Raw genomic sequence first — 11,787 nt, forward strand, 5'->3', positions numbered from 1 at the left:
ATTTACATTTTTTATCAATGTAATTTTTTTTCACCTAACTTTATTGCTATCACACAGGAGAAAACAATCCCCTGTGTAATAGCAATTGGAGGTGACAGGTTCTCTTTATTGATCCTGTCACCTCCAATACAGGAGTTCTAGCACAGCACTGTTCTAGAACTTCTGTGACAGGTGAGAGAGGAAGAGCATAGCTCTCCCCTCTCACTGTCTACAGTCTACATGAAGCGGCAGGGTTACTTACTGTATAACCCTGCCGCTCTGCTCACTGCAGTCAGGGACTCGGCGGAGGAGGACGGAAGCAAAGGAGAGAGGTAAGTGCAGGGGGGAGGGGAAGATGGACGGACCGGCTGCACACTGTTTATATGTGCGCCGATTTCACATGTAAATGAAAAATCGTCTGCCTCACTCTACATTCAGTCCTGCTTGTACAAAGCAGGACTGAATGTAGAGAGGGCAAACTTCCCCACAAGGACAACGCTGCCGCCCCTCTGCGCCCTGCCGCCCCGAGGCCGGGCCTCGGTGGCCTTGTGGGGAATCCGGGCCTGACACTATATCTGGAGAGAGGGGTTGCTCTATTTTCCATGATGTAAAATATACAAAGGAGTCAGCAATTAAACGCTCTAGTTATGGTTGCAGAAGGTAAATAGACCTTAGACCTCAGATACAAGAATCCCCAGTTCCTGAAAAATGTTAAAAAAAAACAGAAAACCTCAGAAGAATAAAATTTGTGCAAACTACTTTGAAAGTTATTGTTTTACTATGTTAATTATTGTTAGACAGTTACATAGTTAAAGTGACTGAGAAACAAGTCCATCAAGTTTGTTTTACGGTAAAGATGACAAAATCAAGGTAAATGTAGTGTAGCGCTCACCCCCAAAGGAGCCGCCAGAATAACCCGGGTCATCAATAGCCTGTCTAGGTGATTTCGGTAACCAGCTGCCCCATTAGCATTAACCGCCCTCTTCTAATGACCAATATAGTTGAAATCCAGGCCAGACGTATAATGCTGAAGAACTTTATTAACGTATCCACAATGTGGAGAGAGGGTATAGGGATCCTAGACATCCAAGATAGAATAGACACAGACTCCAGACTCACCAGTCCTTTTCAGTAATTCAATGTAGATCCATTTGCGGTACAGTTGAATACGGATAGGTACAGAATAGGAGAGACACCAGACCTTTTCCTGAGCTCCTCTTTATTCCAAGTGTCTCCAGCAGCCATCAGCTTCCCTGGTTCTCCTCAATTAGCACCAAAGCCCTCCTACAAGAATGAGGCCTAGCAAAGATTTTCCCACACTCAAATATTCCCACAGCTTCAGTAAAGTGTATTGACTGCAGTTTCAACTGAGAAAGCACTTCCCATATTAAACGTAACCATTTATAAGAGCCCATTCACAATATTGCGGTGCATTAGCACACACAAATTAATGTGTGTTGCATCAAGGCATTGACGCATGTTCTGCTACACTGTGCTGCAATGCACATCCTTCGGCAAGGTGTAAAATGTGGATCCTAGCGTTAGTGGTTAAGACATGTCCTTCTATGACAATAAAGAACAGTATAAAGTGTATCTTAAGTAGGAAAAGGTTAAAACCAGATAGGGAAACCCCCTGGTTTTTTTTTGCTTTCTGTGTCCTATTAGAAAAATTTACCTTCACGTCCTGTTCCATTGACGCAACAGGATGTTAGTGGTCATCTCTCCATAGAGAGGGAAATGCTTTCATAACCGTCACTGCAACAAGTGTCCCCATTGTAAAACGTTGTTTCTGTCACTGTTTCCATGACAACTCAAACTTTTGGATTGTGTATCATTTTCAGTGTTTATTACAATGGTCAGAAAGACAATTCGCAAAGGTGCATCTCCCCACCAGGGACATAAACAGTTAAAAAAATCTGACAGGATTGCTAATCCTTCTTGACTCAAAAAAAAGTTTTGGCTTTAGATACACTTTAGGGATGTATTTCGAATACATTTGCAGAGCCATTTGTCCTGCAAAACTGTACATAGATCTATTCTGTACGAATGGTGTAAAAATTAATGTTGTTAGTATATTTTCTTTCCACTTTAAATGTCATATCAGGAAAATACAGCATTAAGGGCCGCTAGATGGAGTTGAGGCGCATAGGAAATAATATTTATTTCCTAAGCTCCATCTAGTGGCCATAATGCGATATCTTCCTGAATCACTTGAATCTTATTACATTCCACCTGGAAAGAAAATAGACTAATAACATTTGTTTTTGCACCCATTCTCACAGAACAAATGTACGAGCAGTTTTGCAGGACAAAGAGCTGTGCAAACATTTAAAAATACATGCCTTTGAGAATTCAGAATGAAGGGTCATCATTTATAACTTGTGCTTTGGGTTTAATGGGTGACATATGTCACGGTTTCTCATAAACTGTATATGTTTATTTATTAAAATGATGCTGTAACCATTTTCCTAATGTCCTGTAGGTGCAGCCAGATATAGAAGGACTACAGAAATCACAGGAAAATGAGTACCCTGGCCGACTTCAGTACTCAGTGGAATACAATTTTAAAACGGAGGAGGTAGGAAGACCTCTGACATAATCTTACAATTACTGTCTGTGACAGAGAGCCGAACTCTAGCCATATAGATGATGCTTTTATATACAGTATATATATATATATTCTGTTCCCCACAACGAGTAATGTCTATTTAGTATTTGTATTCAATTATATTATGGCATCCTATTTCCATATAGTAAATGTCTTTTGGGATCTTGCGTGAATATGAAGTGTTGCTGTAAAGACTGCTTGAGATAGTCTGTACTGATACAAGCTGCACACTCACTACTTTACATTGTAGCAAAGTGTAATTTCTTCTGTCTTCTCTTAATGGTCTTATGCCGTTGTTGGGTTTCTTTCAATACAGATTACTGTTTTAGTGAAGCAAGCTGCCGATCTCAAAGCTATGGACAGCGGAGGAACATCAGACCCTTATGTCATAGTGTACTTGACTAACGATCCCCGCAAAAAAAATGAGACCAAAGTGTATCGCAAGACACTGAACCCTTCCTTCAACGAGTCCTTCACCTTTAAGGTATATTAAATATCACCGACTTGATGGATACAAAATGTTGCAGATCAAATTTAAAGTGAACCATGTTAAGCATGAGACATTTAAATATTTACTGATTAGTATAGAAGATATGCTGTTGAGAAGGGCTCTTCAGGTGGATTATGGCCTCTACACAGAATTGCTGGATCTCAAACACCAAAATGCTAATCCAGGGTTCAAGTGTCAATATGCTAACGAGAAGGTAATTTATTAAAGTCTAATGAAATTAAATCAAGTGAAGTAAATCTTGCTTTGAAGGAAGCAGGAGAACTTAAATGGAACTGAACTCAAAACTTGAATATTTGCTATGTTATTTGTGTATTTGTAGCATGAGGATGCTTGTGTGATCCAACAACAATCAGCCAGAACAGATTATAATTTATGTCTGTAGGTAAGGAAAACATTCATTAAAAAAAACATGAAGTCTACCATTGCTGTCCTCTCCTAAAAATGTTAGGTGTGTGGCTGTATTTCCTACCCTCTTGCATGTACTTTGAGTTACTGACCTGGAACAACTAAGATAAGTACTTCCGACTTTCCTGAAGTCTACACATGTTCTAGGCCAGTGGCTCAAAAAGTAGTGAAGCCAGAACATCGGAATAAGCTAGGCAACTAGCATTTACAGATGAAGGTCAGCAATGACAACCACCATATTTCTCTCATGACAGTTTTATTTAAAGAGGAACTTTACCCACCAATTTAATGTCTCCCAAACCAGTAGACATGTGTGATTCGTTTAGTTCCGAGTTGAAATGAAATAGTTACGAATCCGATAACGAAATTAGGATGTATCCGAAATTTCTCTGAATGTCATTCTGAATGAAATTTTGTTGTTAAATGTTAAAATTTAAACAAAAACAGTATGGAGTCCCCTTCCAAATCCCCCTACTCATTCACCAAACAGGAAAAGAGTACAATCGTAAGTAAACATACAACACCGTATATAAGTCCTGTATTTGAAAACAAAAACTCAACACAGATTTTTGACAATTCCTTTATAAAAAACAAAAAAAAAGTGTCCATCAATGTAATCCAAAGGTCAATCACATCGTCCAGCGATGTAGAGCTATGCCAATCATGATGAACAACAGCCACCGATTCGCCTAAAGAAAAAAATACCCAATGCCCGCCGACACGATCCTGACGAACTCTCGCCGCAAAATTACATCTCTGACCCAACTGTGAGCAAAAGGGCCGAGCGAGTAGTGACATCACGGGACTTGCTCCACCCCTTTATTGACATCATGGAGTCCCGAATAGCATTTGGGAGCAGAGCTACTATCATTGATATCTCTGCTCCCAAATGTCAACGAGTGTGCGGCCCCCCTCCTCTAACGCCGCCTATCTGATCTCCCATTGATCTCCTCTCCAGTCTCTGAATGCAGAAGTGATACTTATTACATCACTTACGCATTCAGCTGTTATTCTCTGGCTTCTGTAGCCAGAGAGAGGGTGGTGAAGCATATCTATGCTTCATCAGCTTCTCTGGGGGTCCCAAGGTGACATTAGGGATCTAAAAGACCCCTGATGTCTCCATAGAGAGGACTTGACACTGTAAATTTGATATCCCACAGGGGGCTTCCTAGGACAATGCATACTATCTGTATCTGTGGAAAAGCAACGTTGTCACCCTAGGCTGCTCTCCTGATTTGGACTTAAATCACCCCCCCCTCTCCCCATATCCATTACATGTAAGAGAGGTGTTCTGTAGGTAGTCCACACAGGATAACTAGGAAAGCTGATAACACTGACACTGGATTTCTAGCAAGAAGCTATTTTCCTGCACTTTGCAGAAAATATTTTTAGCCTGAAAAAATAAAACTAATGCAGCCTCCACATCTAATAACTGGTAAGCTGCAATAAACTACATTTCTGTCCTTAGGTTAAGATTTACTTTGAAGACTTGCACTGTAGATATAATATTACCTTTACAACAAATCAATAAACATGGCAAATAAAATGTACAAGATTTTCATAAGACGTTTCATAAGCAACCTTACAGGTGAATTCCATTTAGTCATTTCCTGATCCTGTGACAATAGAGACAGAGCTTAAATTGTATTCATTGTATATTCAAGCATGTACAAACAGAACATTACCTGTAAACATATATCGCTAGATGGATGGTAGAATGAAGGAAGTTCCCATACATCTCACCCAGTTCTATAATAAAGTCAGATTTCCATTTCCTGGAGAATATTCTATTTCGATAATGTAAAATGACAAATGTCAAACAGTATTAAATATCTATTATTTCATTAGCTTGTTAAATGGAGTTTGAAAAGCCTGTTATATCTACTAGGAAAGTTTGTTCATAGTCAGCATGCATCAGTCTACAGTTGCCTACAGTTAAAGCAGTTGACTGTCTTAAAGTGTAATTTCACTTTGGCAGTCAAATTTGGGAAAACCCCTCTATATGTTCATCATGTGTTCCTGTTCATACAGCATACTGAAAAATAACTTTACAAAAAAATTCTTACCTTTTAGATGTTTTGTTAAATCAGGCAAGATGGCTGATTCCAGGTTTTTCTTAGCCCTTTCACAGTGGTCTGTCCTTATAAAAAGGCTTGGGGCTGAAATTTGAGGATTGTGTTGATCTGATAAGCTTCATTAACACACAATGGGCAAGCCACATTGGACTCCTCACAGCCCCTTCTATCATTTCAAAGAAATAGAAGCTAGAAGAAATTTTAACTCAATAAAACCCTAACCCATGTAAAAACAATGTAAACTGCAATAAGAATATTTTTTTTAGCTTATGCTATGTGACTGGAAACATGTAACACATATAAAATAGGCGTTATTCCAATTTGGCTTCCAAAGTGGAAATACACTTTAAGGCTGCTAGGCTCATTTACTAAAGGAGCTGAGAATCTTTGCACAATTAATTGTGTGATTATTCACTTCAGTTTTCCAAACATGTGAGGATGGAATAAGTAAACAGGAAGTTGCTTTTTATGTGATTTGATAATTGAAGTGAATATTCAATTCCTGATTGGCCGGGAAGCCGGCCACATGCTCCCTCGTCACTTGTAATGACGCGCTGCCCGGCTTCCTGATTGGTCGTGAAGCTGGCCAATCAGGAAGCCGGGCGCTGTGTAATGGCACCGCGCCCAGCTCCGTGATTGGCCGGGAAGCCGGCTTCATACTCCCTCATCACCTCATGACGAGGGAGCATGGAGCCGGCTTCCTAGGCAATCAGGAAGACGGGCGTCGCATCATTACCCGGCGCCCGGCTTCCTGATTGGCCTGAAAGCCGGCTCCATACTTTCTCATCACATAGTGACGAGAAGCATGGGGATGGCTTCACTGCTAATCGAGAAGCCGGGTGGCAAATCTTTATATGCCGCCCAGTTTCCGGCTAATCAGGAAGCCAGGTGGCGAGTCATTACACGCCGCCTGGCTGCCTTAATGGGACTTCCGGTATCGGTATACGGTATTGACGAGTACCGAAAAAAATATCGGTACTCGATACCGAAATACCGGTGCATCCCTACAAATTGGTAAACTAAACATGAGATTGTAGTCCATCACAGGAGCGAGCTTGGAGCGGTGGCTACTTTACAACCCACACAGGGACCATGGGGAACAAAAGAAGCCACCCTCCAGAAGGAAGGACAGTGTCAGCACCAATTCAGAGATGATTGAGGATCTACAGCCGAGTGATACACAAATAAGGTTAATTTTTGTTAATAGTTAATGTACTTGAATGCATTTTTAAGAGTTTAGTGTCACTTTAATATCTATTGGGTACTATTGTGCCACTTGGGTTCCCAGGTATGCTCACTATCCATTACAGAGGGTAACCCACTGGATTTTGCAAAAATGTTATATTTCGGAGAATGAGATTCTCTGGTACGCATGTCATATATGGAAGCATCAGAATCTCCAGCAAGTTGTGTTCTCAAGCGTTTTTAAAACCAGGACAAATGAGCCAGTGCCACCATAATTGAAATAATAATCATTTGCTGCAATATTGGTTGTGGCTGACAGTGTGGTCTCTGTGGAAGAACACAGCTACATGATAACTGCAATGCTGCATACATACTGTATGTCTCAGTAGTGGTCAGCCGTTCTATATAAAAGCAGAACCTGACAACTTTCTTTTAGTAATAAGCATTGCCGTGTTTATATAGCTTGTTTTTAACCAGTAGATGTGATAATCAGGAGACATGCAGTGTACTTGTATTTCAGAGAACAGAATGATGTAGCAAATACATTCTAAGAATGGAAAATGATTCAAACAACATTTAAAAAGTGCATTCATTAAAGAACAATGGTGAGATGCAAAGTGCAGTTACTTATATCAACCAAATCAACAAGGTCGGAAGCATGAAAGCTGACAGCTGATTGATTGTAGTGAGTTATTGTTGTTTGAATTATGGAGCTATGATCATTACTAACAGTAATGTTTGGTTGAGAACAAGTAATCTACACAAACTCTTTACCTGTAGAAGTCCAATGACGGTTTTTATGTTCTTTTCTCCAGCTTCTCAAATCAGACACAGCGGAAACAGATGTTGTGATGCAGATCTTTGACTTCAACCGTTTTTCAAAACATGATGTGATTGGGGAGGTGCGCCTGGCACTGCGGGACATGGATTTGAATCAGGTCATTGAGGAATGGAAAGACCTTGCACCTGCAGGAAAATCAGAGGTAATGACAAGTGCACCAATGCCGAGCCATGTATCTGGGATTTTGTGACCATCTAAACATTTCCTTTTTCACGCTTCCATCTTTTGCAGTATGAAAAACTTGGGGATATTTGCTTCTCTTTAAAATACATCCCAGTGACGTCAAAACTTGTTGTGGTCATTCTCGAGGGAAGAAAACTTAAGAGAATGGACAATGATGGATTCTCAGGTGATTTACCACTCAAAAGATAATTTGGGTTCAATTTATATTTGCAATAACGGTGTACAAATAGAAAATTTTTATCATAAACATTTTTTTTTGGTTTCATACAAAGACAGATGTCCTGTTTTAGAGTAGGCATGTACTGAGGAGGTGTGAAGGCTGCCAATGCTAGCCTCTCTGCTGGGAAATTTTAGTTCTCTGATCATCATACTGATCTCATGGCTTCTGTGCTTTCTATGTCACTATCCCAAGAAAAGTATGAATATAAGGAGTTGTGACCAGACTCTGACTTCCCTAATCTGCATACTTGTTCTGGGTCAGTGACTTAGTACTGAAGTGAGACAGTCCGGCACCTAGCATTTTCATGACGAGGTCAGCAATAGCAACCCACATATTCCCCTGAGCACAGGATTCCTTTAAAGGAAAACTATGAGGTGAGTGCATTTCACTCATCCCCATAGTTCTAGCCGACCTGTGACAATTAAACTGTCACAGGTCGGCTCAGTAGATCGGGAAGTGAGCGAACACATACTGGCGTTCGCTCACTTCTCAATCCTGTCACGGCACTCTGCCGTGACAGGGGAGGGACGGGATTCCCCCCTCCCCACTCCGATCCTTCAGCACTGACCGGCGGAACGGACGGGGGAGGGAGCGGGTACAGCTGGCTCTGCCTCTAGATAGGCAGAGCCAGCTGTCACTCACGCAGCTGGGCGGACCCAGACATAATTGTCGGGATCCGCTTCAGCTGCGGCGTCTCAGTATACTGAGCTTAGGGTGACGGGAGGACGCTAGTTTGTGTCCTCCCGTTACCCTAAGGAGAACTATGGGGAAAAGCCCAAACCCCATAGTTCTCCTTTAATCTTCTTAGTATCATATGTTTTAGCATATTTCTTTATTTTTTTGTGATTAAACATGGTTCTGATGCAATGGACTTCAACATTTGCATAATTCTTCCAAGATCATAACCAACCAAAGCTCAACTTTTAGCAGTTTTTTATATCGCATCAACGAAAAATGGTTTCTGATGAAAGGTGATTGATTGACTTGATTTTTAACTTGCCTGCAGATGAGTTGATCTAAAGTGTGCAGATCAATCAGGATATTTGCTAACTTGCCCATGTTTTTCTTTTTATTTACCTGTAATATTTTATTTTAAAAAATGCCCACATTTTGTTGACAACTAACCATCACTTCTATATGAGCATGTTGGACATCCCATTCCAAACCCATGGGCATTAATAAGGTGTATCTCACCCTCTTTGTGGTTATAACAGCCTCCACCCTTCTGGGAATGTCTTTTTTAGTGTATGCTGCAACACAATGGATCAAGCAAATTTACATTCCTGATTTTCAGTGCATCAGGTAAATAGGAAATTCATTAATTTAGATGGATTTCCTTACCCTGATTTTCTTGCACAGTTCCTGATCTGCTGATTTCAGCGGACTGCCAATTGGCAACACAATTTGCCCATCTAGACGTTTAAATGTTGCTGTGAATTAAAGACACGCGTGCTATTCCTTAAAAGACCACATTGGTATAACATATTATGTACTAATAACTGCTGTTAACAAACACGAAATTCTGGCCCCACAGACCCATACGTGAAGGTGCAGCTGGCTCTGAATAAGAAGAAATGGAAGAGAAAAAAGACAGCGATAAAGAAGAAAACGCTAAATCCATACTTCAATGAGGAATTTGCTTTTGATGTCTCACTGGAGCAAATTCAGGTCTGAATGGAACATACAATAATTAACACACACATTTCATCTTCTGCTAGCAATATCTGTCTATTATATTTTAGAATTTCTGTTCAGCAGTCATGATACAGCTACATGTGTAGCCTTCTTCAAAGACATAAACCTACAACTTTTATAATATACTCTTTGTACTGCACAACCCACTAGGGTAGCGAATTCTATGATGTATATATAACGATTTTCTTCTCTTCCTCAGAATGTGGACCTGATAATCTCAGTGTGGGACCATGATAAACTCAATAAAAATGAGCAGATTGGAAAGATATTTTTAGGCTGCCGAGCATCAGGAAACGCTTTGAGACACTGGTCAGACATGCTTGCACATCCTCGAAGACCCATAGCACAGTGGCACAGTCTTCAGCCAGCAGAAGAAGTTGACAAGACTCTGGGACTAAAATCACAAATAAAGCTTCCTCTTCCAAGGAGATAGCAGAGCTTGTATTGTAGAGTTCTTGAGTCAGGGCCGCCATCAAAAATATTAGGGTTACCTACAGCCTAATAAATTGGGTCCTTTTGTGTCACGCTTTTTGCATCTGGTGATTACTTTAACCTATTCTGTTGTAGTAAGTGTGCAGCAAGTAATTTCTACACTCCACAGTCATACAGTTAATAATATACAGCAGAACCTCACTGGATCATGTGTCTTACTTACGTAATGCAAGCTGGTTCCCATATTGGCCAGTTTACAATAGGATGCCCAGTTTACTCTTCAGCAATAGTTTTGCAGAAGGGTTATTTTTCCTCATCATCCTAAAGTAGAAAGAAAAAATACTTTTCTTTCCACAGATTTTTGTTAGCCACTGCAGTCCCTATCTCAAACTCTGAAGGCAGGTCACTCCAGGCTCCTCAACTTCCCAGCCAGACCATTTCTTCACTCCTCTAGTAGGCATTGGAGCCACTTCCATCCCTTCTAGTTGCTGCGCAGAAGAGAACTGTTCCACCTCCCATCCAATCCTTTGCCCCTCTCCAGTGATCTTCCCTCTTGGCACTTTCATTGAGACCACATTTCTGCTCTAGTCACAGTGTATGCTCCCTGACTCCTGGTCAGTTTGTTTCAGAACTCCTTCCTACATTGCTACAGTAAATCCACCTACCTTGTAGTATGGATATAGTATTTGTGCAGCAGGGCATTCCCATTCATAAAATGGATCTTTAACCTGTTTATATTTTGCCTTCCATAGTTCCTCTTTCACCCCTCACCAACATGCTAATGAAATGATTACATAAAACCTTTTAATTTTCATGACACACCTTATTTTAGACCCACTGACATCATCACTAGGCTATGTGATTTTCTATGCAATGCAGGCGGATTATGGCTGGTGGGAGGGGCCAGCAGGGTTTTTGGAACCAGAAAGTTGTGGTAAAGCCCACGTGTATTACTGAGCCGATTAGAAGATTAGAAGATCTGAAATCTAATGAATGAAAGGGGTTGGCCAAGGACAATAAGGCTGAAGAGTACTTCATGATGCGAAAAGTACTAGATGATGCTGGATGTCCTCCAGCTGGGAAATAAAGCAAGCTCTATTTGACTTGTTTCAGCTTCTAATGCACATTGTAAGAAGCTTACAGTGTGCTATGAAATCAGGGTAAGCAATTTCAGTACAGGAGAGGAGCCATGGGTGGCACTTTCCAGGGGGGAGACAAAAAATGCCGCCCCAAAACCAGTGAGGCAGACCGGGCTGGACTGGCCATCGGGCATATCTTGCACTTGTCCGGTGGGCCGAGGCAAGCTGGGCTGCACAGAATCAGGCAGTGGCAGCTGCCTAATTAGGCGGCCGCAAGGCCACACGAACACCTGCTTAATTAGAGATGGAGATGGAGGAGAAGCAGCAGGTGGCTCAGGGCTGGCCATAGTATGGGATCTGATGGTAGGATGCCCCAGAGGCAGGCTGGGGGGCTGCAATGTGCCCTGCTGGTACTGATGGCACTTCAGGCTGCAGGTAAGAGGAGCAGCACATGGGTGCAGGGAGAGAGACCCTGCACAGCCCACCACCTAAGACCACACACAACTCCCCTGAGACCTCACACAGCCCACCTTAGACCCTGCACACCCGGCCACCTGAGACCCCACACAGCCCA

General features: G+C 41.5%; 1 protein-coding gene across 1 annotated transcript in view; it reads left to right on the forward strand.

The window, feature by feature from the left end:
- LOC108790994 (synaptotagmin-2-like) overlaps positions 1-10,143 on the forward strand; it is a 42,924-nt gene extending 32,781 nt beyond the window's left edge. The window contains exons 4-9 of the mRNA XM_018561352.1: positions 2,462-2,557; positions 2,904-3,071; positions 7,579-7,746; positions 7,836-7,953; positions 9,542-9,675; positions 9,902-10,143. Coding sequence (XP_018416854.1) covers positions 2,462-2,557; positions 2,904-3,071; positions 7,579-7,746; positions 7,836-7,953; positions 9,542-9,675; positions 9,902-10,135 — 918 coding nt within the window. The 3' untranslated portion in view covers positions 10,136-10,143. The remainder of the gene's footprint in view (positions 1-2,461; positions 2,558-2,903; positions 3,072-7,578; positions 7,747-7,835; positions 7,954-9,541; positions 9,676-9,901) is intronic.
- The last annotated feature ends 1,644 nt before the right edge of the window (positions 10,144-11,787 follow it).

The sequence above is a fragment of the Nanorana parkeri genome, unplaced genomic scaffold (genome assembly GCF_000935625.1).
Source record: "Nanorana parkeri isolate BGI_ZX_2015 unplaced genomic scaffold, ASM93562v1 scaffold518, whole genome shotgun sequence".
Classification (NCBI taxonomy): Eukaryota; Metazoa; Chordata; class Amphibia; order Anura; family Dicroglossidae; genus Nanorana; species Nanorana parkeri.